Source organism: Chrysemys picta, chromosome 3 (genome assembly GCF_011386835.1).
Source record: "Chrysemys picta bellii isolate R12L10 chromosome 3, ASM1138683v2, whole genome shotgun sequence".
Lineage (NCBI taxonomy): Eukaryota > Metazoa > Chordata > Testudines > Emydidae > Chrysemys > Chrysemys picta.
In genome coordinates, this window is record NC_088793.1 from 98105564 (window position 1) to 98129889 (window position 24326).

Sequence of the window (24326 nt, forward strand, 5' to 3'; positions counted from 1 at the left end):
GATTTAGCTGTCAGCATTGTCTTTTGTGTAAGATCTGGAGTACCAAATGATCTGGGGTAAGTGACTGCTCTCTTTGGACTGGGAGAAACCTGATGTGGTGTGATTTTTGGTTTGAGTGACCATTATCACAAAGTTCTGTTTGTCTGGGTGGCAAGATAGGCTAGAGAGTCTAATGGGACTGTCTGTGACTCCATGGTAAAACTGGTATAGTAAACCAGAAGTTCACATTTGTTACTGGCTTGATGAAATCTAATTATAGAACACACCATCAGCTTGGGGTATCTGCTCTGTTTTCTGACAGTCTGCCCTCAGGTAGGCACTCACAGTTGTGAGCCACTCCAGACAGCAACAAATAATAATTAGGGAAATCGTATCACGTACACCTGAAGCCTAGTAAATTCTGACACCTGGAAAAAAGGATGTATGAGGAAAGGCAAACTACACCCATTTTGTTCAATATGTAAGTTCGAAGGGTCAGAAACAATTTTCACTGTATATAAACCGTGAACATTTTTAATTTCAATTGGCATGTCTGAGCTCAGTGCTAGAGGCAACCATCTGTCTGAAGAGTCTGGGTATTTGCAACACTGACTGCTGTCAGCATGAGAGTCAAATGGCAAAAATTCCAAGCCATTCTCCAACCTGCTTTCATACTTAACCATGACAAGAACAATCTTTAATGTTTAAGGATTCATTTTTTCTAAAGGGCCTTCACGCAGTCTGCAATTTTGGAGGCAGGAGTGGAACATGAACAGGTAAATTACCCAGTCTGGGACGTGTGTGTGTGTGGGGAGGGGGGATGAGTAAAGCTGCATCTAGAAAACGAGAGACTATTTCAAAATCAGGCATTTAACGTTTTAAAAAAAAACATTTTCTTTAGAGTTATAGTTTGTTGAAGCAAGTTTACAATAAAAAAAACCTAATCTATTAAAAGAAATGTTTTAAGATTAAAGTTTCCCTGTGTCATTTTGGCTCTGTCAGAAAGCAGTGTTACAAATTACCACAAAGACCCAGAAATAGCAATTGCAATTACAAAATATAATAGATTTCCACTTCACAGTTTATTCCTCTTAGGAAGAACTGTCTTGGCTTGTAAACTTTTAAGATAGTTTGTCTGAGCAAAATGAGCTATAGTGTTACTTTAAGAACATAGGTTGATCTTGAGAGATTATAGTGTACCCTAAGGGATTGTCTACACTTAACAGGGGATTGAGGCACAGCGATCGATGCATCAGCGGTTGATTTAGCAGGTCTAGTGAAGACCCGCTAAATTGACCGCAGATCACTCTCCCATAAACTCCTGTACTCCACCTGAACAAGAAGCGCAAGGGGAATCGACAGGAGAGCGTCTCCTGTTGACATAGCATAGTGGACCCCACTGTAAGTAGATCTAAGTACGTCAACTTCAGCAACATTATTCACGTAGCTGAAGTTGCGTAACTCAGGTCCAACTCCCCCCCGTAGTGTAGAAAAGGCCTAACTGTTCTGAAAATTTTCCTTGAAAAGCAGATGATATGGTAGGAGAGAAATGACCTACCAAAACACACAATACCATGCTATCCAATGTGTAGTCCTTCTATGTGCAATAGGTTTCCAACTCAGGATGTAACAATTCACAACAGTACACCTGCTCAGAATATTACATTCACTGTTAGAATTATACTAGGGTGATACCTGCAGGTCTCCTAGCCCTAGTAGATGGATTACTATGTTTTTTGAGCACAAGATTCATGATCTAGTACTTTTGGTCACACCACTGAAATGATGAACAACCTGCATCCCAGGGGAGAGTGCTCCCAAGTGAGCCATATCAATACACACTGTATATTATCCTTCTTGCTAACTGGCTGTCTGAATTCCAATCAATGTGCTGCAACTTACCGGGGTTTCTACCATGTTTGGCTTACTATTCCGTAACGTCTTTACTGCGTGGAAAACATCAACCACATTTTGTCTTTTGACCATTTCAACCACTATGCCTATAGCACAGAACATTCCACTCCGACCACCACCATTCCTGAATGTAAGCAAAACAACAGAGTTAATACATCTGTTAACGTACAAATATACCTGTCACATATATCTCATCTTTAATTTTGTAAAAATACAAGATGGGGCACCCATTAGATGAGACAGACCTTTATCAATCCCCTCATAGCTCTAGGTGATGTGGTTTGAAACATCTGACATCACTGCCACTCTTGATACTGTTTTGAATCAACTGTGGTACGCTATATAGCTCATTATGCAGCCTAGCTATGCTATAACACAACTGAAGCGGGCAGGAGAAATTAAAAGCAAGTGTTATGAATATAAACTGCAACATTTTCCATTTGTTTCTGGAGGGAACTGTTTTAAATCATCACAAGCTACAAGAATAGTGGCAGAATATTACTGGAGTGTTCTGTTGATTTGATTTTTAGAGATGCTGCTAATCTTTTTTGTAACTTTTTGATATTATTTCCAAAAGTTCCTGGAAACCAGGATAGGTGTTTTTTTCTTGAATATACATTTAAATTACGTAAACAAACTATATGAGTCTGTGGACACAATATGGGCATTCTGGAATTTTGCTGTAGTTAAGAGTCAAAAGAGATCTGTGAACACTTAATTATAAACCTCCTTTTGAAGGCAGTTTATTCAACTGCTAAAATTGAAGCTTTAAGTTGAAATATGGTAGAAAAGAGATCGGTCACTTTTCATTCAGGGAATGTAAAAAAATATAAAATATACCGGTTTTCCCCCTTTTCCTAAAAATAGCTCTCTTTTAAAGATGACATTTAATTGGTTACACATATGGTGGGAGTCAGTGGGTTTTTTTCTTCTCTCTTCTTTTTAAATGACAGTGCTAGAAAAGCAGGTACTGCCTACATGCTGTACATTAATTATTTTTCACTAGCACTACTATAGATGTAACAAAAATGTCTCTGATTTCAGGTATGCATATTCTTGGTCCAGAATGACACAAAATAGCTGTGATGTGTAAACTTGTTGGAAGAGCACTATTCAAAATATGCATAACATATAATGAAAAGCTTCATTATATGTAATCTCTTGCCACTTAGGCCTGGTCCCCACTAACCCCCCACTTCGGACTAAGGTACGCAAATTCAGCTACGTTAATAACGTAGCTGAATTCGAAGTACCTTAGTCCGAACTTACCATGGATCCAGACGTGGCAGGGAGGCTCTCCCGTCGATGCCGCGTACTCCTCTCACCGAGCTGGAGTACTGGTGTCGACGGCGAGCACTTCCAGGATCGATTTATCGTGTCTAAACCAGACGCGATCAATCGATCCCAGAACATCGATTGCCTGCCGCCGGACCCTCCGGTAAGTGTAGACGTACCCTTTGTACAAAGAAGCATCCTGTTGGATTACTCAATAGTATAATGGTATTGGATCAGAAGTCACTTGTGGACCCTCAATTATAGCCACCTGGAAAACACTGCCATTAGGTGTAAAAGGAGAAAATTGAGATTCTAGAAAATCCCAGCAAAAGAGAACACATATCTGTCCAGCCGGCCACTTCTATTGTGCTCATCTCCACAGTATGTAGGCCCCAGTCCGAAGTGGGTGACAAGTACCAGGGCCAAAATTAAAGAAAACAAAATAGGACACATGCAATAGAATGTATTAACAGGAGCACTGGATTGAACTTAAAATAATGAATTGGATGCTAAACAGTCCGAGATGCTGCCACATACCCAGTCGGCCACAACAAAATTACTCACAGACAGTGAATGATAGTTCGGCCTTCCCCTTCTTCACATTCCTCTTGCCATTTTTCAACTTGAAGAATTAACTTCAAAAATGATCTCTTGGAGCCTGGAATGTCTCTGTGAGAAGTCCATCCCAAATACTGGAATTGCTGCACCATCAGATAGCCTTCCTGTGGCTGATGGAAGCCAAACCACTTTACATTAACATGGCACATTTATAATCAGTTTATGAAAACTAAACAGATAAAACAATGTGAAACTAAATCAGAGTATATATTGCACACAAATTCCATTACATGTATGTGCTGAGCATACATACAAAGAGATAGCATAAAGGTGTCTGTTAAGAATTACAGAAGTAGGGCGCAATGGAACAAGTTTAAGAAGAAAATGTTCTGGAGTAGTTGCAATTAGGACATCAAAATTTATAGGGCCACTAATTTAACCACTCCTAAATAAACTAACAGGGATATTTCTCTGGATTCTAAATAGTTTTTTTAAAAAAAATTCTACCTCTACATAAGCAATAAAAAACCCTGTTGTTGAATCTGTAGACCTTACAGAAATGCAGTGGCTCTGTAGGAGCACTTATCCTGACAAAGTATTTCCAGTTATAAAACAACAACAAATGATGGTGGTGTACAAATATGTTTTTTGCTTGAATGGAGTCTGCTCCTTTTGCCAGCCCATCATATCCTGATGACAGATCTCTGAGCCTTTCCTAAACTGAGTTTCAGACACAGAGTGTTCTGGGGTGGCTTAGAATGTTTCAGAAAAGGTTTCCGGTACCTGGCTGCCCTAAAGAATAAATAACTCACTCTGGTTTCATGTAGCGGGAGCAGGCAAAGATGGAAAGAGATGTGGGGTCCTGGGGGGGAAAAGAGATGGTGCAGAGAGAAAGAAAGGTTCACAGGAAAGGGAGAATGGAGAGAGACAGAGGAAACAAAAAATTTAAAGCCAAAAGAAATGGAGAGAATGAAAATAAGAGATGGAACAAGTGAAAGAGACAGGAACAAGGAAACTACAAAATATAAGAAACAAAAAAGGACTACAGCATAATCATTAAATGTATTAATATCTCTACACTGTATTGAATTTCCCAGACACAACAAGGAGAGTTAAAAAGAGAGATGAAAACATTTTGCTTAACACTCCTTTCAACTAAAGCATAGAGTATGGATAAAACATGACCCAGTTCTGAACCACCTATGAAAAATAGCTTGGGAAATCAAAACCTGACAGAAGAGCCTTTGCAACACCCTTTCGTTTCCCCATATCCATTATCATAATCATTTATGAGTTAAATTAGAAATATGCTATGTACTTCACAGACGTGTCCGAACTTGATCTCTAAATATGAGATGTAACAAGTGAGGGTAATAAAGTGGGGGATGGTTACAACAGCTTAACCTACTGGTTCTCACAAATTTTTCTTTAACTCATTGCATGCAGGCAACATAGCAGAAATGAGTTTCTAGTGGAGATCTGAAGGAGAAGGTAGTGGCTGATACGCAGGGTTTGAGAGTGTTGAAAGAATGCAGGACAACATTAAAGAAGACAGAGACAGTAATGGATAAAAGATGAAAAGTGCATCAAGACTTGCATCATTACTGGAGGTGGAGAGAACATTTTAGTAAATGTAGGTCTGGGCACAGTGTCTCAAGAACCTCCAAAACCAGAATAACTGAGTCTTTTCACACATATTTAGTAGAATGTCATAATGCTTCTGCTTTGTTTTGTGGTTCTTGCACCACAACGCCCATGAGGTGTTAATTACATAACCACAAGTGTCCTTCAGATATGCTTACATGCAATTTCATATGACAGTTATAAAATGAAATACTGCTTGTGTCCATTATAGGCAGCTGTAGAAAAATAGTTAAATCTTAGGAACTGAATGTTTAATTCTGTTCTGCTTAATGTCTGAAGAGAATTAATATTGTATATTTAGTATTATGTAATACTCAAATCCACAATAGCTCAGTTAGCTGTTATCATTATGATGATACTTACTCTTGTTAGATTGCATATCCTGAAAATTCTGTTTATTACATCACAATCCATTGAACAAGACATGCATTCCACTTGAATAGGACCATATCTCAGCATTCCTTCTTCAGGCCAATACTGTGGACAGCCCTGAACAAGAATAAAATGGATACAATTAAAATTTAAGTTGCATCATGAATATTGTAGTATTTCATTATTATTGTAACACACTTTATAGCACAGTAATAGATATGTTAATTAATACTAGTTAGTTATTGAAAAGCAAAGCCACAGGGTAATTACACTGTAATTGCAATGAAACTGCACTGTAATTACATTCACCCTATTACAAAGCGTAACCACCTTGACGCATTAATTTGTTCACAAAACCCCCATACGCAAACACTAACCTGTGCTAAATCAACTTCATTTAACATTACAAGAGAGGTACAGCCATAGTCATACACTAATCTCCAGAAATCTTTCACAGTGTTTGGCAAAGGATGTTGTGTGACAATGAAAGCAGCTGGTTGCCTGTAGCTCTGTAAAGAAAAGGAGTGAATAGGGGAATATTAGTAAAGAAAGCACTGAATAACGATTATGCAAAGTCTGGGCCTCCTGGCAACATAACTAAAACAATGTAGTGGAACAAAATCTAGCAATTTTAACCAGAACAACTATTCAGACAATAAGATATCTTAAAGTGGGGGGGGGGGGGGGGGGGGGGAAACAGGTCACATATGCATAAATCCCCTTTAAATTAATCACTCAAAAGTTGAGCCCATTGTTGCATATTTTGCTGAACTGGTGCTTATATTACATGCATTCATCATGGTTTCAGATTATCTTAGAATACTTGGGAGACAAAGTAGAGATGTATTAGCCCCACGTTACAGAGGGGGATACCGAGGCACAGAAAGATTGATTTAACCAAGTTCACACAACAAGTCTGTGACTCAGCCAGGAACTGGACCTAGACCTTGAGTCCCATGACGGTGCGATAACCACAAGGCCCCCTTTCCTCCCCAAACTGAGCTTAAAGCGATTTTCTTTTCTTTATCAACCGCTCTTTGGGCTGACATCAAAAAGTTTTCAAGTTTAAAAAAAACTTTTAAAAACAGTTTTATTGGAGAAGTCTTTTGGCATTTTACATCCCCTCCCTGCATCTCTTGGTTGGGGTTCGACTCAGGCTGTGAGCATTGCTATGTTGTCACTAGTGGAAGGAGTCAACGGAAGACCAGCAAGTGACTGTCATGCACCGTTGCTATCTGGGAAGAATGATAGTCGGGGGGGTGGGGGCTGGCAGTTATTTTTAAAGGCAGAGAAGGCTGGTAATTAGGGACAAATTCCCACTGGTAAGGACACAGCTGTGTAGTTACTGATGTACTCAGGCTGCACTACCTCCTACTGCGACTGGAATACTCCTGATAGGACTGGAGCTGCTCTATCTCCTGATGGCTGCAGTCCATGTGGCTGCCACTGAGGAACTTCTGGCCCTGTAGCACATAGACTGCTGGCAGCAGAGAGGAGGCACAAAGCAGTGCAAACTAAGGCTTCAATGGGACTAACCTCCTGGAGGCTGAGAACAGGGTGTTTGGATCTACTCCCTGCAGCCTCCAGCTCCTGCTGTCCCGGCAACACATGGGTTGCAAGTAGCAGAAGGAGGAGACACAACACAAGGGATACCAGCTATAGTGGGACTGTTACATCAGATCACATTTGGGGGCATGGGTGCTGAGATGGAAAGGGATGGGGTGGCTTGGCAGGACTTCTTTTCCCCCCCAACAAATATGGAATTGCTACCCACAAATTGTTAGCCCAAAGCTCAGATGAGCAGTATTCATTTCTGGACCAGTGACAGATTTGAAGATGCTATATATTGTGACTATGGAGGAATGGAAATTGGAGATTTAATACAATACACCTCTACCTCGATATAACGCTGTCCTCGGGAGCCAAAAAATCTTACCGCGTTATAGGTGAAACCGGGGTAAATTGAACTTACTTTGATCCACCGGAGTGAGCAGCCCCGCCCCCCCGGAGTACTGTTTTACCGTGTTATATCAGAATTTTTGTTATATTGGGTCACGTTATATCGAGGTAGAGGTGTACTATTAAAAAGGGGAGTTCCCAGCTTTCCAGAGGATCACAGAAGCACTGAGACATCTGAGATATCTAATGTTGTAAAGGAACAACAAAAGTTAGTGGATTTTAAAAATGTTGCCAAGACTTCCCTCTCCCTTCTTTGTTAAGACCATTTTACTGAACACTACAGGAAGAAAAAATTACCCTTTCTTTAACCAGCAAGAGTTCTCTCTCATATTACACAGCTTTTCATGGTACATTACGTAGACAAAGGAGATAGTCTCTTACATCCATAAGAGCAGCATTGATATAGTTGCTGCTCTCCCCATCAATAGTAATTAAGAAAGGCAGACATCTGTCAGGTGGCAGCATATCCATGAAGCGATTCTTGTCATGATTCCTTGGCAAGCAGGCTATGCTGCAATCTTCAGCTTGCAGCCGAGGGGTCACAGAATTCAGGGTCTAAACAGCAGAGGGAATCAATATCATGTTATAGTGCATCTTATATACAGTGTTCTTGAAATTCATTCATTTAAAATGTTGCAATGTGGGAAACATGAAAAATTACAAGCAAACAAGAGCATGTGTCTGCTTGAGAAACTTGACATTTTTTCAGTTTAAATGAATGAAAGCTCAGGTACGAAGACACATCAGGAACTGCTGAACGGATCCTCTAAGTGCATCCCCCCCTAACATGCAATCCAAAAGGGAAGAAAATAGAAGAGAATCTTGTGAAACACATGAACTATGTCTCAGTTGCTTAAAATGCAAAATAACTCCCCCATCCTGCCAGTTCAAGGTCAGTACTGTTCATTATAGTCAGCAGTCTATTGCAATTATAATCTAAGACGGGTATTTCATATTTAAGAGTGACCTTGTAAAGTACATAATAAAAGAAAAGGGTGCTATATTATCTTAAATACAAGAAAGGGACAAAGGTTATGAATTTGTTATGAAAGTCTTTTTTCTTAAAAGAAATTATATGTACCTAGAGGCAAAAAAAGTTGCTATTCTATGAAGAGCTACCAGTAATTATAAATACCTGAAATTCATCTTTGAGATGTGAAGAGTTTGTCTGAGAGTCTATTCTAATCATATCAAAATATGCAGCTTTGAATTCACAGACAGGGATGGCAGTTTCTCCACATAAGCAAGCTTCCAGAATGGCATCATGAATAAAGATGTATTGCTCCTACCAAAGAGGAAAAGAAAAGAAAAATCTAGCAATTTAAAAACAAAATAAAATCTTACTTTCCTTCAAGATAAGCAGATCTTCCCCCTCTATAAATCTTATTCAAAGCAGCTTCCATCAATCCATTGGATATTGCTTTAGCACCTTAAGTACAGTACAATCTGCCTAACTGGGATGCAGTTAATCAGTATGTTTCCCTGAGAACCAATTTAAGTCCAGCAATAGTAAGAGCATAAGTACACTAATTTGCTTAATGGGGGAATTTTCAGGCGATTTTGTGGTGCATAGGTCAGTGTGGGAGACAGTTTCATGCTGGTTCTGCTTATTTGCTTCCTTAATAGTAGCTTTCAGTTCCGTGATACATAAAGAAAGCATATACAATGCTTCAAGCACTACCTGCTCCTAGCAATTATGTGGCATATTTCATGCTACTTATATGCGTGTGGACTGGTATACCTAGTGTCTCATACCTAGCACTGGGGCAGGCAATAGACTCAGCATTACGCCAATACAGGAAATGCTGCCTCCTGATTCTGTTGGCCTGTCCAGTGAGTCTGCAGCCCCCAGCCAGCTGCATTATTATTCCAACAGTATCTTTTGTCAAATATTATACAACGCCACAGGCCTGTCGACAGGGGACGGCAAAGGGAGCAATTGCCCAGGCGCCCGGGCGATTTAAAAGGGCCCAGGGTCCCCTGGCTGCCGGGGCCACAGTAACAGCTGTGGCAGCTGGGAGCCGGGGCCAGGGCTGGCTCCAGGCACCAGCATTCGAAGCAGATGCTTGGGGTGGCAATCTGCAAGAGGCGGCAGTCCATGTGTTTTTGCCGCCCCAAGCAGCGCGCCGAATTGCTGCCGTGGACGGTGGGGGCAGTCCATGTCCCGTTAGGACGGCACGCGCGTTTCCGTGGCGGCAGCAATTCAGTGGCAGCTTCTATGTTCAGCTGCCCACGGCAGCAATTCGGCGGCTTCTGTCTTTTAAATCGCCTGGGCGGCCCGCGGGACTCCTAGGGATGCGAAACTGCTCTGGGACCCACGCTTTGGGGGACCCCCTGGGACGGCATGATTGGCCGGCGCGGGTGGTCCTGGAAGTGACAGATGTGTCACTTCTGCCCCAGTCCCGGCCCCCCAGAATTTCTGACGGCAAGCCTGCAACACCCACCGTGTGTTAGTCACATCAGAGAGTTTGTAACAGACAGTCTCTGCCCACAAAGAATTTAAAATCCAAGGATAGACAAGAGGTAACAAACAACTGGGAGAGTAAGTGGAAGGGACCATGAGAATGACAGTAAGATTGTGTGGTGACTCAGTGGTGTGAACGCTTCATGATGGTAGCTTTTATTACTTTGTTATTAGAGAAAACGGTTACTAAGCTTTCTGTGTTCTTTGAGATGTCTTGCTGCTCATGTCCATTCCATGTTAGGTGTATTTGTGCACCACTGCCAGAGATTTTTCCCTTAGTGGTATCTGTCAAGCCGGCTTTAGCACTCGCTGGTGCTGTGCACTTATGCGCCGGTTTAAAGAGTGCTGCCAGCTCTGCACCCTCTCAGTTGCTTCTTGTCCTTAACTCTGACAGAGGGGCAGGAGGGTGGGTTGTGGCACAGACATGAGCAACACACCTTGAAGAACGACAGTTATAGAAAAGTTAGTAACTATTTTTTCTTCTTCGAGTGCTTGCTCATGTCCATTCCATGTTAGGTGACTCACAAGCAGTACCCCAGGAGGTGGGCTCAGAGGTCATGGACACGCTGACAGCAACACCGCTCTCCCAAAACGAGCGTTGTCCCAGGCCTGTTGGGTGATGGTGTAGTGAGAAGCGAAGGTCTGTGCTGATGACTAGGTTGTGGCCCTGCAAATGTCCTGGATTGGGAACTGTGAGAGGAACTCTGCTGATGAGGCCTGGGCTCTTGGCTGGCCTGATTGATATGAAATTGTAGCAGGAAGGCCAGATCAGGGCATGGCTGGACCTTGTCCTTGAAGAACTCCATGTGAGGCGATTCTGATGTAAAGGTCTTGATTTCAGAGACCCTTCCAGCCAAGGTGATTGCAACAGGGGGCATGATGCTAGCGGCTTGAAGAGGGGACCTGAAGGACCATGATCCATTTGCTGTCTGTAAAATCCTGACCGCAGGCTCTGTCAGCAACTTTTCACATAGGCCCAAAGTCCAAAGCTTGGTTTGAGCTGGAGGCCTAGTTAACAATGAATAATATTGCCTAAGAAAAGCTGAATAAACCAGCGACAACCTTGCTTCTTATTAGATAAAGCATAGTCAGCAGAACTCCAGATGGGGAGCAGTAATTGGTGTCCTTATCAGAAGTTACAGACATACCAAACATTGGAAGGGGCCTCAAAATATCCACTCCTTAGTAAAGGAAGGAGATAGCAAATACCCTCCTTACATACCAGCCTAGAGTTCATGGAGAGGCCCAAACATGTCAGTATGAGATATGACATCCTCCCCTCCACAGATGCATCCCATCCCTAGATGCCAACGTTAGCTTTTAGGAACAAAATGGGGCACCCTGAAAACAATTTCTATTGCCATGTACTTTTCAATGTCTTTTTGCTTTAACCCCCAGGAATGTACCTGTTGGACAATGAGAAGAGCTGCCTCATTCCTATGGACCCCAAATCAGGATTCAACTTATAAAATCATAGAATATCAGGGTTGGAAGGGACCTCAGGAGGTCATCTAGTCCAACCCGCTGCTCAGAGTAGGACCAATCCCCAGATTTTTGCCCCAGATCCTTAAATGGCCTCTTCAAGGATTGAACTCACAACGCTGGGTTTAGCAGGCCAATGCTCAAACCACTGAGCTATCCCTCCCCCGGTACACAGTATGTTGTATGTTAACCTGAAACCATGGACGGAGCCATTATGTAATCTTTTAGACTATTGGCTTATTGTGCTTATCTTGTCTTGCTGCTAGAACCTATCCAGGGGCTCGGGACCTCCCACCCATCGCTTCCCTCCACCCCTATATAATCTATTGTAATCAATTGCTTGGAAGTGTCTCTGAGCCTAATAAGCAAAGTGATACTCCGCCAGTGCTGTGCGGAATAAACTCACGTGCTTGACTCTACACGGTGTCCATTTTGTTCCTTCAGGACAAAAGTTTTTGTCAAAAGGTTTTGACAGAACCAGGTTTAAGTCCCATGGGGGAATTGGCTCATGGACCTGAGGATAGAGCTTCTCCAGCCCTTTGAGAAACATACAGCCATCTCATGGGAGAACACTGACCTGCTGTTCACCGGTGGGTGGAAAGCTGAGATGGCTGCTAAGTGCACCTTGATAGACAAGAGGAATCAGGCCCTCTTGCTTTAAGTGGAGCAAGTAGTCCAACATAGATTGAAGGGAAGATCGAGATGGAGAGAGAGCTCATTGAGATGCAATGTTGAGAAGCGCTTCCATTTGGCCAGGTAGGTAGCCCTGGTGGACGCTTTTCTACAACACAGCAAGACCTGCTGGACCTGTTCTGAGCAAGCCTGTTCTTCTGGGTTCAGCCATGCAGCATCCATGCAGTTAGGAGCAGGGAAGTGAGGTTCGGGTGAAGCAACCTGCCGTGGTCTTGTGAGATTAGGGGCTGAGTGGGAGCGAGAGTGCAGCTGCTACTGACAGATCCGGGAGCACACCAAACCAGTCAGAATTATTCTTGCCTTGTTCGTTTGACTTTTAGGAGGACGTTGTAAACCAGAGGGATTGGAGGAAAGGCATAGAATCGGAGCTCTGTCAATGGGAGCAGGAAAGTATTGGAGAGGGAGCCTGAGCTGTGCCCAGACAGCGAGCAAAACTGATGGCATTTTCTGTTCTGTCTGATAATAAACAGGTCCACCTGGGGAGGCCCCGGCCTGTGGAAGATTAACTTGGTGCCTTCAGGTGAAGGGACCACTCATGGTGAGAGGAAAGGGATCTGCTGAGGTGATCTGCCAGTACATTCCAGGCTCCTGGGAGAGGTGACACCTCGGGATGAATGGAGTACTTCGTGCAGAAATCCCAGACAGATAGCCTCCTGACAAAGAGCTGAAGATCAGGCACCTCCCTGCTTGTTGATATAGAACATGTCTGTGGTATTGTCTATCAGGACTTGCACCACATTACCTGAGATCTGGGGAAGGAACACTTGGCAAGCTAAGTGTACTGCCCTGAGCTCCCTGAGGTTTATGTGCAGGGAGAGTTCTTCTTGGGACCAGAGGCCCTGTGTCCTAATGTGGGCTCTCCACTCTAGGTCTGATGCATCCAAGATTAAAACTACTGATGGTTGAAAGGTAATAAAGGGTAACCCCATCATTACCGATCTTGGGTCTTTCCACCAGTGCAGGGAGGCAAAGACTAGGGGCATACTGGAGTTCAAGTGGTGTCTGCTTAGGAAGTATACTGATGCTAGCCACATCTGGAGGGGTCTGAGGCACAGTCTTGCACCCTGAACCACGTAAGTACATGCCATCATGTGCCCCAGTAGCTTGAGGCAAACCCGAGCTGTCGTAATTGGATGGACCATAACATTGGATATCAGGTCCAACATAGTCCGGAATCAGGCCTCTGGCAGAAAGGCCCTGGGTTGGGTCGAGTCAAGCACCACCTAAAAAATTCTATTCTCTGAGCCAGGACAAGAGTTGACTTTTGCTCTTTTATCAGTAGGCCCAGCGCTTGGAAGGTGGTTTGGACCGTGCTGATGCTGGAGTGTGTGGAAGCTACTGGGTTCTATTGTTCTGGATTGGATGGGCTCCAGTTTGGGAGCAGGCAAAGGGCTGCTCCTGGCTCCATAGTACTGTTCTCATTCAGAAATTCCTCTTACTGTGGATAAATAGCCATCTGCTGGTGGGGAGGGCGGGATGGGTGACTGATGAAGAGGATTTTGCTGTATTGATTACAGAAATAAAATTCTGACTTAATGCAGCTAGGAAAGCATTAGATCCATTGCAGATAAGCTATCATACCTCTGTTTGTACCATGTTGATGCGACGTGACCGTAAGGCTTTGACACAATTGTAGATGTCCACAACACCTTCTCTTTCTGCCATGTCTAGCATGATGTCAATCACAATGTAACAGCCAGTTCGTCCAGCACCAGCACTGGAAAGAATTAGGAAATAATTTCAGAGTACTCCCCACAATCCAGAAAATCTACCTCACAAATTTAGCAAACTGTCTTTGGCATTTACAAGTACACACTTCGAACACTAACCGAAGTTCTCATACATATCTTTCCAACCATTACATAATCTCCAGTTTCCCCCTTTATTCTTCAGAATAGCATTTAAACACACATGAAATGTATACAACTCAAAAGCAAGAACTTTTCAACAGATCTCAGGTTAGGTAAAAACAGTATCAGTGAGGTTCCTTTTTAGTATCTCAGAACATTCCTTCATGGTCCAGAAACAAAACTGTAGTAACAGACTTGTTAGATAACAGAGATCTTCAGGATGACTATGCTCTTTATGGAATCCCTTCCAAACATATAAGACTTATCTTTATTCAGAGAGACTAAGGGGGACCGTTTTTTCCCCAAGGGACAATTTCAGGTAAGAAAGTTTGACTGTAAAATATAGACTCTCCCCTATACTCTGGTTTAGGCAGCTAACAATCTTCTGGTGCAATATCAGGATTGTATGGGAGTCTCTCCTGGTTTTTACATAACTATTATAGATATTTGAAAAGTGAATTCCTGCAACATGCACAACTTGGCTAACTCTATGTGCAGAATGTAGTTAACACATTAGATGGATTTGCCAAGAAATCATATTTCAACGAACTGTGCCCCATAAGGGAAAATTTGCAAAATGTACATGGAAAACAACACTCTTTAGTTGTTCCCACTCTATCCAATATCCAGGCTCTTTTCAGGATGTTGCTTCACTGGATGGATCTATTTGTTGCCATATGTTCAATTAAATATTCTACTTAAAATTATATTTCACAAAGGCACATTTTAAATGTCAACATAGCAGTAACAAAATACCATCCTAGTACTCTGTCATAAAATTTTGCCATAGAGCACGTTAAACGTTAGCCAAACCTTGTTATAATGTAGGCTAACAGTTTTGAGGAAAAAATATCTGTCCGTACCAATCGGGGAAATTGTACTAGAATCAAGCTATGTTTAAACATTGCTGTACCTAGCCTAGTTCTGCTTCCAGGATGGACAGGAGGTTGAAAGAGCAAATTCATTCCCAAAAGTTAAACAACAAAAAGACAAACTCCACAACTTCACAAGAGACCACTATACAAGCTCACGTATAAAGTTGTAGAAAATTCATCTACCTCTTCTCTACACACCTGCAATGTACAACAATAGGCCCGGCACTAGGAGGGTTAGACAATTTGACTCGACGTATAAATGAAAGGAGGCCTGTGGCATTGTAAGGAACTCCATGATCTGGCCAGCCTGTGAAATGGAACTGTTTAAGTTCACGGATTTCATTGTAACCTCTCTGCCAAAGACAAAAATAATATTTTGAAAGAGGTTATTAAACTCAAAATATTCAACACCCAAAATATTCTCTGAGTCAAGCAATGACAACAGTGCTAGAATCTACATATTGTCTTCTCAAAATAATTTAAGCAAAGAACATGGCATTCTATGTTTTATGGAAAACTGATTTTACAATGGAATATAAACATGGCTATTAATAAATTGCTGGTTCATCTTTATCAAATATACATAAAAAGAGCAGAATCCATTCTAAACTGACTGGCATCTTATCCCATAAGGCTTATATAGTATAATGGTGCCATAGTGTGATATTTTGATAATGTACTGCAAATCTGAAACACATAATACTTATATTTGCTATTAAAGTATGCTAGACCAACTGTTCTAATAGTTTTTAGAGTCAACACAAAAAAGCATTTTACTGATGTTTCTATATATAAAATTATGATTCTCCAACCCATGCAGACAGGTGTAACAGTTATACCAGAAGACCACAGCTGTTCCACACCAGCTAGTATTTGCTACCTAATATTAGTTTATGTTCATACTCTTAGCCCTGGTCTACACTACGGGGTTAGGTTGAATTTAGCTGCATTAGGTCGATTTAAAAATGACTGCGTCCACACAACCAACCCTGTTCTGTCGACCTAAAGGGCTCTTAAAATCGACTTCTGTGCTCCTCCCTGACGAGGGGAGTAGCGCTAAAATCGACCTTGCTAGGTCGAATTTGGGGTAGTGCAGACGCAAATCGACAGTATTGGCCTTTGGGAGCTATCCCAGAGTGCTCCATTGTGACCACTCTGGACAGCACTTTGAACTCCGATGCACTAGCCAGGTACACAGGAAAAGCCCTGGGAACTTTTGAATTTCATTTCCCTGTTTGGTCAGCGTGGGGAACTCAGCAGCACAGGTGACCATGAAGTCCCCCCAGAATTGTACAGCGTAGAATGTTTCTATGCTCCCCCTCAGTCCCTGAGGTTATTGCAGATTAGAAGGTGAAAAAAACCCCACTGGCGATGACATGTTTTCCGAGCTCATGCAGTCCTCCTGCACTGATAGGGCACAGCTTAATGCATGGAGGCATTCAGTGGCAGAGGCCAGGAAAGAATTAAGTGAGCGCGAAGAGCGGAGGCAGGATGCGATTCTGAGGTTAATGGGGGAGCAAACGGACATGATGAAGTGTCTGTTGGAGCTGCAGGAAAGCCAACAAGAGCACAGACCCCCGCTGCATCCACTGTATAACCACCTCCCCTCCTCCCCATGTTCCATAGCCTCCTCACCCAGAAGCCCAAGAACGTGGGGTGGGGGTGGGGGGAAAAGAGAGGCTCCGGGCACCCAGCCACTCCACTGCAGAGGATGGCCCAAGCAACAGAAGGCTGTCATTCAAACAGTTTGATTTTTAGTGTGGCTACAATAAGCAATGTGGCTTTGTCCTTCCCTCCTCCCCCACCCCATCCGGGCTATCTTATCCGTTATCCCTCTCTTTTTTTTTTTAATAAAGAAAGAATGTATGGTTTCAAAACAACAGTTACTTTATTTCGAAGGGGGGAGGGTGATTGGCTTACAGGGAATCAAAATCAACAAAGGGGGCGGGTTTGCATCAAGGAGAAACACACACAACTGTCACACCAAAGCCTGGCCAGTCATGAAACTGGTTTTCAAAGCCTATCTGATGTGCGGCACACCTTGCTGTGGTCTTCTAATCGCCCTGGTGTCTGGCTGCTCATAATCAGACGCCAGGCAATTTGCTTCAACATCCCACGCCACCATAAACGTCTCCCCCTTACTTTCCCAGATATTATGGTGCACGCAACAAGCAGCAATAACAATGGGAATGTTGGTTGCGCTGAGGTCTGACCTAATTAGCAAACAGCACCAGCGAGCTTTTAAACGTCCAAAGGCACATTCTACCACCATTCTGCACTTGCTCAGCCTATAGTTGAACTGCTCCTTACTGCTGTCCAGGCTTCATGAGCCATGGGAGCAAGGGGTAGGCGCGACCATGCGATGCTGCCATGGTATGGCGTGGTATGGCGTCTGCCCTGGTAACCCAGGAAAAAAAGTGCAAAACAATTGTCTGTCGTTGCGTTCATGGAGGGAGGGGCGACTGACAAACACATACCCAAAACCACCCATGACAATGTTTTTGCCCCATCAGGCATTGGGAGCTTAACCCAGAATTCCAATGGGCAGCGGAGACTGCGGGAACTATGGGATAGCTACCTGCAGTGCACCGCTCCATAAATCGATGCTAGCCACGGTAGTGAGGACACACTCCACCGACTTAATGCACTTAGTGGGGACATACACAATCGACTGTATAAAATTGATTTCTAAAAATTGACTTCTATAAAATCGACTTAATTTCGTATTGTAGCTATACCCTAAGTAATGCACAAGTCAGGGTATTGGAGCAACATTAACTCCTGTAAGGGTCAGGACATGCCCCAGTGAATGGAAGATTGTTAAGAACAATGTACTTGGGCCCAGCAAACAGGCTCGTTTTTAAGGTCAGGAAGGGAAGTGTACACCACCAGTCAAAACAAATTGAAGTACAAGAGCTATGGGTATATGAATGATTGGGAACCAATGATGTAACATATTCCTCCCATGGTAAAATAAATTCTGCATTATGGAATTGTTAATTAGGCAGAATGATTTGGTATTATACATGAATATGTGAAAGACACTGTTTAACAAACTGAGCTGCAAAGTAGCAATATTCTGATGTCTTTCAAAGGGCTTACCCTTTCAAGGGTGAATGTCCTTACTACGTACTCCGCAAGTGGCTCCATTTCCACACAAGTCACTTTGAAGTCCCCATAAACTTCAGTGTCATCAGGCCAGTACTTATAGCACTTGACCTAAAAACAAAATTAAAAGGCACCTTAAAGCATACGAAAGTGAAAGCATGCCAAATAGTAACTTAACAATTTATATCACAATTACTTTCAAAATGATGATGTAGTCATATGAACCCTACTGTGGACCAGATGCACGAACTGCCAATCAAGTACTGTGAAAGCTGTTCATAATGTTAGTATTAAGTGTTTATGCTGATTTACACATCTCTCCACAAAGGCCAAATTATCTTTCTGAATTAGTGACTCTGAATTCTATAGTTTTCTAGTAAGGAAAACATATTTTTCACTGGTTTTAATTAATGATATGGGATGTTTTCCATTTCAATAATTATGCTGTTGTAAAGCAATCTCAGGTGTTTTATTAAAGTAATTCTCAAGAGACTGGCTAATCCTAAAATGCAAAATAATCTGCTGATTTCTATCTGCTGTTAAAGATGATGTGCACTTGTTGTCTAGTCAGCTAGCTGTGATCATCTGAGCACAGAGTAATATAGAAATGTTTCTTATGCACTATATTGTATTATGGATTCAGGCGGCATTGTTCCCTATTCACGAAAATAACATGGCAACAGCCTGATTTGTTGGGTCTTTTCTTTATAAAGCAGCCATATTATATAATGCTACTTCAAGTTGCAAGGACACATGAACTCAGAAAAATACTATCTTATCCCCTTCATCCCCAGAGTTAAGGGTGTCTTTCAAAAGACTTTTCTGTATTTTCTTCGGCAATGATAAACAGCAGTTTGAGAGGCTATCCTTAGGATATAACATTTTAAAAATAAAGTTCCTTACCCGTCCAACTTCAACTAAATTTGTAACCATCACAACACAAGCTGACTGTTCCTGCCATATCATTCTCCAAAAATCGTACACTGTTTCATGGACTGGACCTGGAAAAAAAAACATCTAACACTATGTAATAAAACTACTACCCGACTGAACACTAAAAACAAAATCTTTTAGCATAGGCATTTGATATGCAGGAAGTTATTTGCTCAGATATGAAAGGCTCTAATAATCCCTACAGAATTGCAGCATTATATTGACGACGTTGTTAAACCATAATGTTATTCATAATCGGGGCAGAAGCGTCTCAATTTAACCAAATTACCACTTGAAAGATATTAAAGTGTAAGTGCTCCTACACTGTAGTAGCTACTCAGAAAATATGATAGAAGCCATCTGTGGATATAATTTTTTAGTTTTGTTTTAACACTTGTTAATTAATGTGGTTGTAAATTCTAGTGTAGACACTACACAAACATTTGATTGAGGACACAAGCACTTGCTTCTACTTATGTTTGATCGTAGGCTGTAGCCGAGGTCTAAATATAATAGGCAACAAATGTTTGTGTCCTGTACGGACAATAATTTACAACCTTATTAATTAATGTGTTAAAACACAACTAAATGTTCGCGTGCAAACATAATCGATAAAAGTAGGTAGGCATATATAGATTCCATTAGAGCCCAAAGACAAGGACTTTGGACTTATATATGACAAAACCTTATGGGCCAAATTGTTAAACAGGTTTCCATTTAGCTTCTAATTTTGCAGGTACAATCAACTACAAGTAAAAATTATTAGATTTAGACATCTAATTACTTGATTTGTGACCATAATTGGGTAGCTACCTGACAAAATCATATTATTTATTCCTGCAATTGGTTGCAAATGCATAATTAGAGGCAGTCCTTAAAATGTGGCCCTATATTATGAAATGGAAACAATTTAGTCAAACCTGTTTACTTTTCTACAACTTGCATAGCTTCACCTGAGGTGTGAAGTGATTGATTTATACAGAAAATGGAAGCCTCCTCCTCTCCTGTCCTTTTCCTTCCAGAGTGTTGAATTTGGAAGACTTTCCTCACTTCTCTCTGTTAAGAGCCTCACTGGTCAAAGCTCCCTGGGAGAGACAGCCCATCTTTGGTCTCAGCTTGTCAAAAAACTGCTACAATGGTGGTAACTATGTCATTATTTACCCCAGCAATATTGGTCTTGGACCAATACCACACAGCTTCGTAACATATAGTACTATGAGAAGACAAACACCTAAGGCTTGGTCTACACTAACCCTCCAAATCGAACTAAGGTATGCAACTTCAGCTACGTGAATAACGTAGCTGAAGTTCGAAGTACCTTAGTTCGATCTTACCTCGGTCCACACGCGGCAGGCAGGTTCCCCCGTCGACTCTGCGGTACTCCTCTCGTCTAGCTGGAGTACCGCAGTCGACGGCGAGCACTTCCGCGTTCGACTTATCGCGTCCAGAAAAGACGCGATAAGTCGAACCCAGAAGTTCGATCGCTCGCCGCCGAACTACCAGGTAAGTGTAGACATACCCTAAGATATGCTGAAATTTCCCTTTTCTTTCAGCCCAGGTGCCCTTCCCCCACTCACACTCAAATTGCAAATGACTATAGTAACTATTGACTAGACTTGTATGGGAAAAAAGTAATAGGGGGAATAGGAGTTACTCAATATTTAGTGCAACAAATTAATGCAAGTTTTAATTTATGCATGCTTCATGTAGGCAAATGATATTAAATTGCTGCAGCATAGAAGAATAAACAGTGGCTGCTGCAAACTATACACTACATACCAACTCTGGTTCCATTTTTATATTGTACATAAAAGGGCAGAGTCCACTGATCGTTATGGAGCAGGTTTGCTGGGTGACATTGCTCTGGAAGATTCTTACCTTGGGTTGCAATGTAGTGACTTGGTCTTTGATAGCCCTAAAACAGAAGAATAAGTTGGTTTCTGTACTTTAATACCAACCAGAACAAGCTAGGGAGGGGAAAACGAAGGCATAATGGACTGTAAGACAGTTTAGCTATAGAAAACCTTTTCAGAACAGACTAGTAGCTAAGAACTGTGTATAGGTCAGGGGCGGCTTCGTCAGCCCAGGCAAGTGAGGCACAGCCTAATCAAGAATTCCCAAAAGGTACAAAACACATTTTGCATATTCTTTTTTTAAAAAATGATAAATATATACAGATTTAAGGACAAATTATTATTTGATTTAAATGTCACAACTCTCTCTCTCTCCTGTGGCGAAATGCAATACCAGGAAGTTTGAGGGACATAGTGCTGTTCAAATCTTGGTATAGCTAATTGTGCCTCAGGAAGCTGCCATGTTATCATGGCAATTTACCATGCCCACAAGCCACTTTTTAAAGGCGTTGCTATGGTAACCACTGCTTGGTGAGGCCAAGGCAGGATTGTAGCAGTTAAGCTCCAGGAAGCAGGGAGTTTGCAGGGGACAGGCCCTCTGGCTTCTTGCACACATAGTGACCTCACCTCCTCCTCCAGCCTCCTCCCCCACAGGGTGAGCTCAGAGTGTGTGAGAGAAGCTTCTGCTGAGCCCTACAGCCTACCTCATGTCCCACCACCCCATGCAAGCTGGGCAGCCGTGGCAGTGGTGGCAGATCCAGCTCCCAAATCTGCCTACTGTTTCTTCACTATAAATAAGGTAACCTTTATTTCTACCTCAGGGGTAGAAATAACTATTTTGTGATTTGTGCCTCACCTGTCAAAAAAGTCAAGAGCCGCCTCTGAATAGCTCATAACAAACAGATCTATTAAGTCTGAAAAGGTTCAAATGGTAACAAATAAAATGGAAAAATTAACATCGGACCTGAGCATACTTGTACTGTAACAGTAAAAATTAGCTTAGTCAGGTCACTAGGGCTATTCATTAGTCCTTTTTTGACACCCCCTTTCTCTGCTGACTGCATCGGGTGGCTTATTTTAAATTTAGTGAAAATGGTCTTTGCCTTCACATTACCAAAAATGATTAGCCCTTGTTGCCATAAGCAATGAAACCAATATATAATTTTCATTTTCTTATCAAAATAATTTTAATTACAAATGCACAAAGATGTCTATTAGAGCCATACATAATAATAACGGAACATTCCAATGTTAGAGCTGGACAATGTGTGTGTGCGTAGAATGAATGCCCTGCTGCATTCGGGTACAACAGAATGTTTTGCAAAATGTTTTCAATATTATACAGAGTGTGTGTCTGCGTATTATATTGTACATGATACACACACATGTATATACACACACACATATACAGAAACAAACCTGTACAACCGAACCTTTCCAGCTAGCTGGCTAAGTTCCATTGCTTGCTGGTCTGCACATCATTATCAACTGTCAATTATTAGCATGTGAACTGCAAGATGAATGGATCCTGTACTAAATTAACTCATCAAAAACTTATTCAGGCTGGTGCTAGTAATAAGGTAGAAAGATCAGGGTTGTAGGAAGGAACTAAATTTAGTAGAGCTAGTATGAGAGGAAGTGGTATACGTGATACTCTGTGAGAATGTGAGAGAAATAACCCCAGCTATTTGCTGGGTTATAGTCTTACTAAGCCAAGAGGGTCAAACACTCATTAGAGGAATCATGGATCTTTAGACTCCTTGTATCCCCTTGTTGCCACTAAACTGACAGATTTCCACATATCCATGCAATTTGAACTCTCTCTTTGAGAACTGTTTAACCATCCTTGCCAACGATTGATTACCTTCCTTTGCAGCTCATAAAAATCCTTCTGAACAGCATTTTATTTGTGTTTTTAGAATGGACCGGCTTACTCAGTATTCTTAAAAAACACCCCAGGAAGGTCAATCCAATCCCCCACGAGGTTTTAATACCCAGCCCCAACTTCAAATTACACAAGTTTAACACAGTGCTACACTCTCTTTATACACCGTGTTTTCAGGAAAAAGTAAGAAATATTTTCAGCAAAGAGTCAATGTAAGTTTCTGGTCTTCCTCCTTGGTTATGATAAGATGGTGTTTTTGTCTACATGGGATAACGTACCTCTGAGAAACGGGATTTATCACAAATCAGGGGAAACATTTTGTGGAAATCCTTTGTCAAAATATCTCTGGTCCTACACATCGCAGTAGCAGAGATAAGAAATTCAGTGCTATATGTATAGCAGAAACTTTATATCCTAGAGAGTCTTAAGTTTTACAAACCACCACTGGAAGGGAAAAGAGTTAGTGTGGTGCTACATATAAAAGAAGTTGAGAAAAAACAGCCCTTTAAAACACACCCAGTAAATACTCTGGGTGATATTGCTTTTACAGGTCTTTCATTCATCCATATTATTTGTCCTCCCACTCTCTTTTTTCTCAAGGTTTCGGTTAAACAAGGTTATATTTTCTGGACCAATATACATGGCAGAGATCTCTCAAGATTCCTCTTCCTTTGAACTCCTGACAAAATGTGGAAATTCAAAATTGAAAAAAGATGTACAGTAGAAATCAAGAAACTTACACTACATTTCTAAAATAATATAAATATATATGTTTGTGTATATACTGTATAATATCCAATTGGCACCTGAAGATCAAATATTAATTACATATTCAGCTTGATGACTGTTGCCTTTCAGAAAATAAATAAGGCTATCCTCCCCAACTCCTTTCCAAGCCATGTATTAGAAACACCACTTCGATACACTTTCAGAACCACTACTTTACAGCATACTATCCAGCTTCTCACATAAAAATGGGAGGGGAAAATAAAAGCTAGTAACCAAAACCATCCAAAATAAAATTTAAGTTAACAGCAACTTTTTTAAAGAGGAAGTTTATCTGGTTTATGTAACAATACCTAGAACTAGGTTAACAGTCTAAGCGATCTCTTTAACACAGGTACATACATAAAGTATTTACACAAAAGAAAATGGGGAAAAAAAGAACAGATATTACATGAGATAAATTAAATGAAGCATGCATTGATATCTAGTAATAAAAACAGAAAAGTAAAGTAATTAAGAACAATGTCTATAGCAAATATTTACAATAGGATGCTGTTATTCACATATAGTGGTACTTACATCCCTGTACAGCCAAATCTACAGCCCAAACCAAAGTCAGATGTGAAAGAAAGCACAACAATGTCAGTGAGTACTGGGACGTAGAACAAGGAAAGTGTACATTTTGTTCTTAAAAAAAAAAAAAGCTTTCAATAATTTTGTAGGCACAACATGCAAAAAGTTTCACACACAGAAGCT

At 41.5% G+C, this 24326-nt stretch overlaps 1 protein-coding gene across 20 annotated transcripts in view; it reads right to left on the bottom strand.

The window, feature by feature from the left end:
- Nucleotides 1-24326, bottom strand: part of PTPRK (protein tyrosine phosphatase receptor type K) — a 569400-nt gene that overhangs the window by 3151 nt on the left and 541923 nt on the right. For 9 of the 20 annotated variants that reach the window (XM_065588557.1, XM_065588553.1, XM_065588548.1 and 6 more), the window contains 12 exons: nucleotides 24150-24167; nucleotides 20985-21021; nucleotides 19077-19174; nucleotides 18168-18284; nucleotides 15249-15418; nucleotides 13922-14057; nucleotides 8837-8986; nucleotides 8083-8256; nucleotides 6120-6251; nucleotides 5734-5859; nucleotides 3733-3896; nucleotides 1882-2017 (listed from right to left, as the gene is read on the bottom strand). In XM_065588557.1, coding sequence (XP_065444629.1) covers nucleotides 1882-2017; nucleotides 3733-3896; nucleotides 5734-5859; nucleotides 6120-6251; nucleotides 8083-8256; nucleotides 8837-8986; nucleotides 13922-14057; nucleotides 15249-15418; nucleotides 18168-18284; nucleotides 19077-19174; nucleotides 20985-21021; nucleotides 24150-24167 — 1458 coding nt within the window. The remainder of the gene's footprint in view (nucleotides 1-1881; nucleotides 2018-3732; nucleotides 3897-5733; nucleotides 5860-6119; nucleotides 6252-8082; nucleotides 8257-8836; nucleotides 8987-13921; nucleotides 14058-15248; nucleotides 15419-18167; nucleotides 18285-19076; nucleotides 19175-20984; nucleotides 21022-24149; nucleotides 24168-24326) is intronic. The other 11 variants (XM_065588559.1, XM_005280229.5, XM_005280228.5 and 8 more) reach the window with 3 other exon arrangements.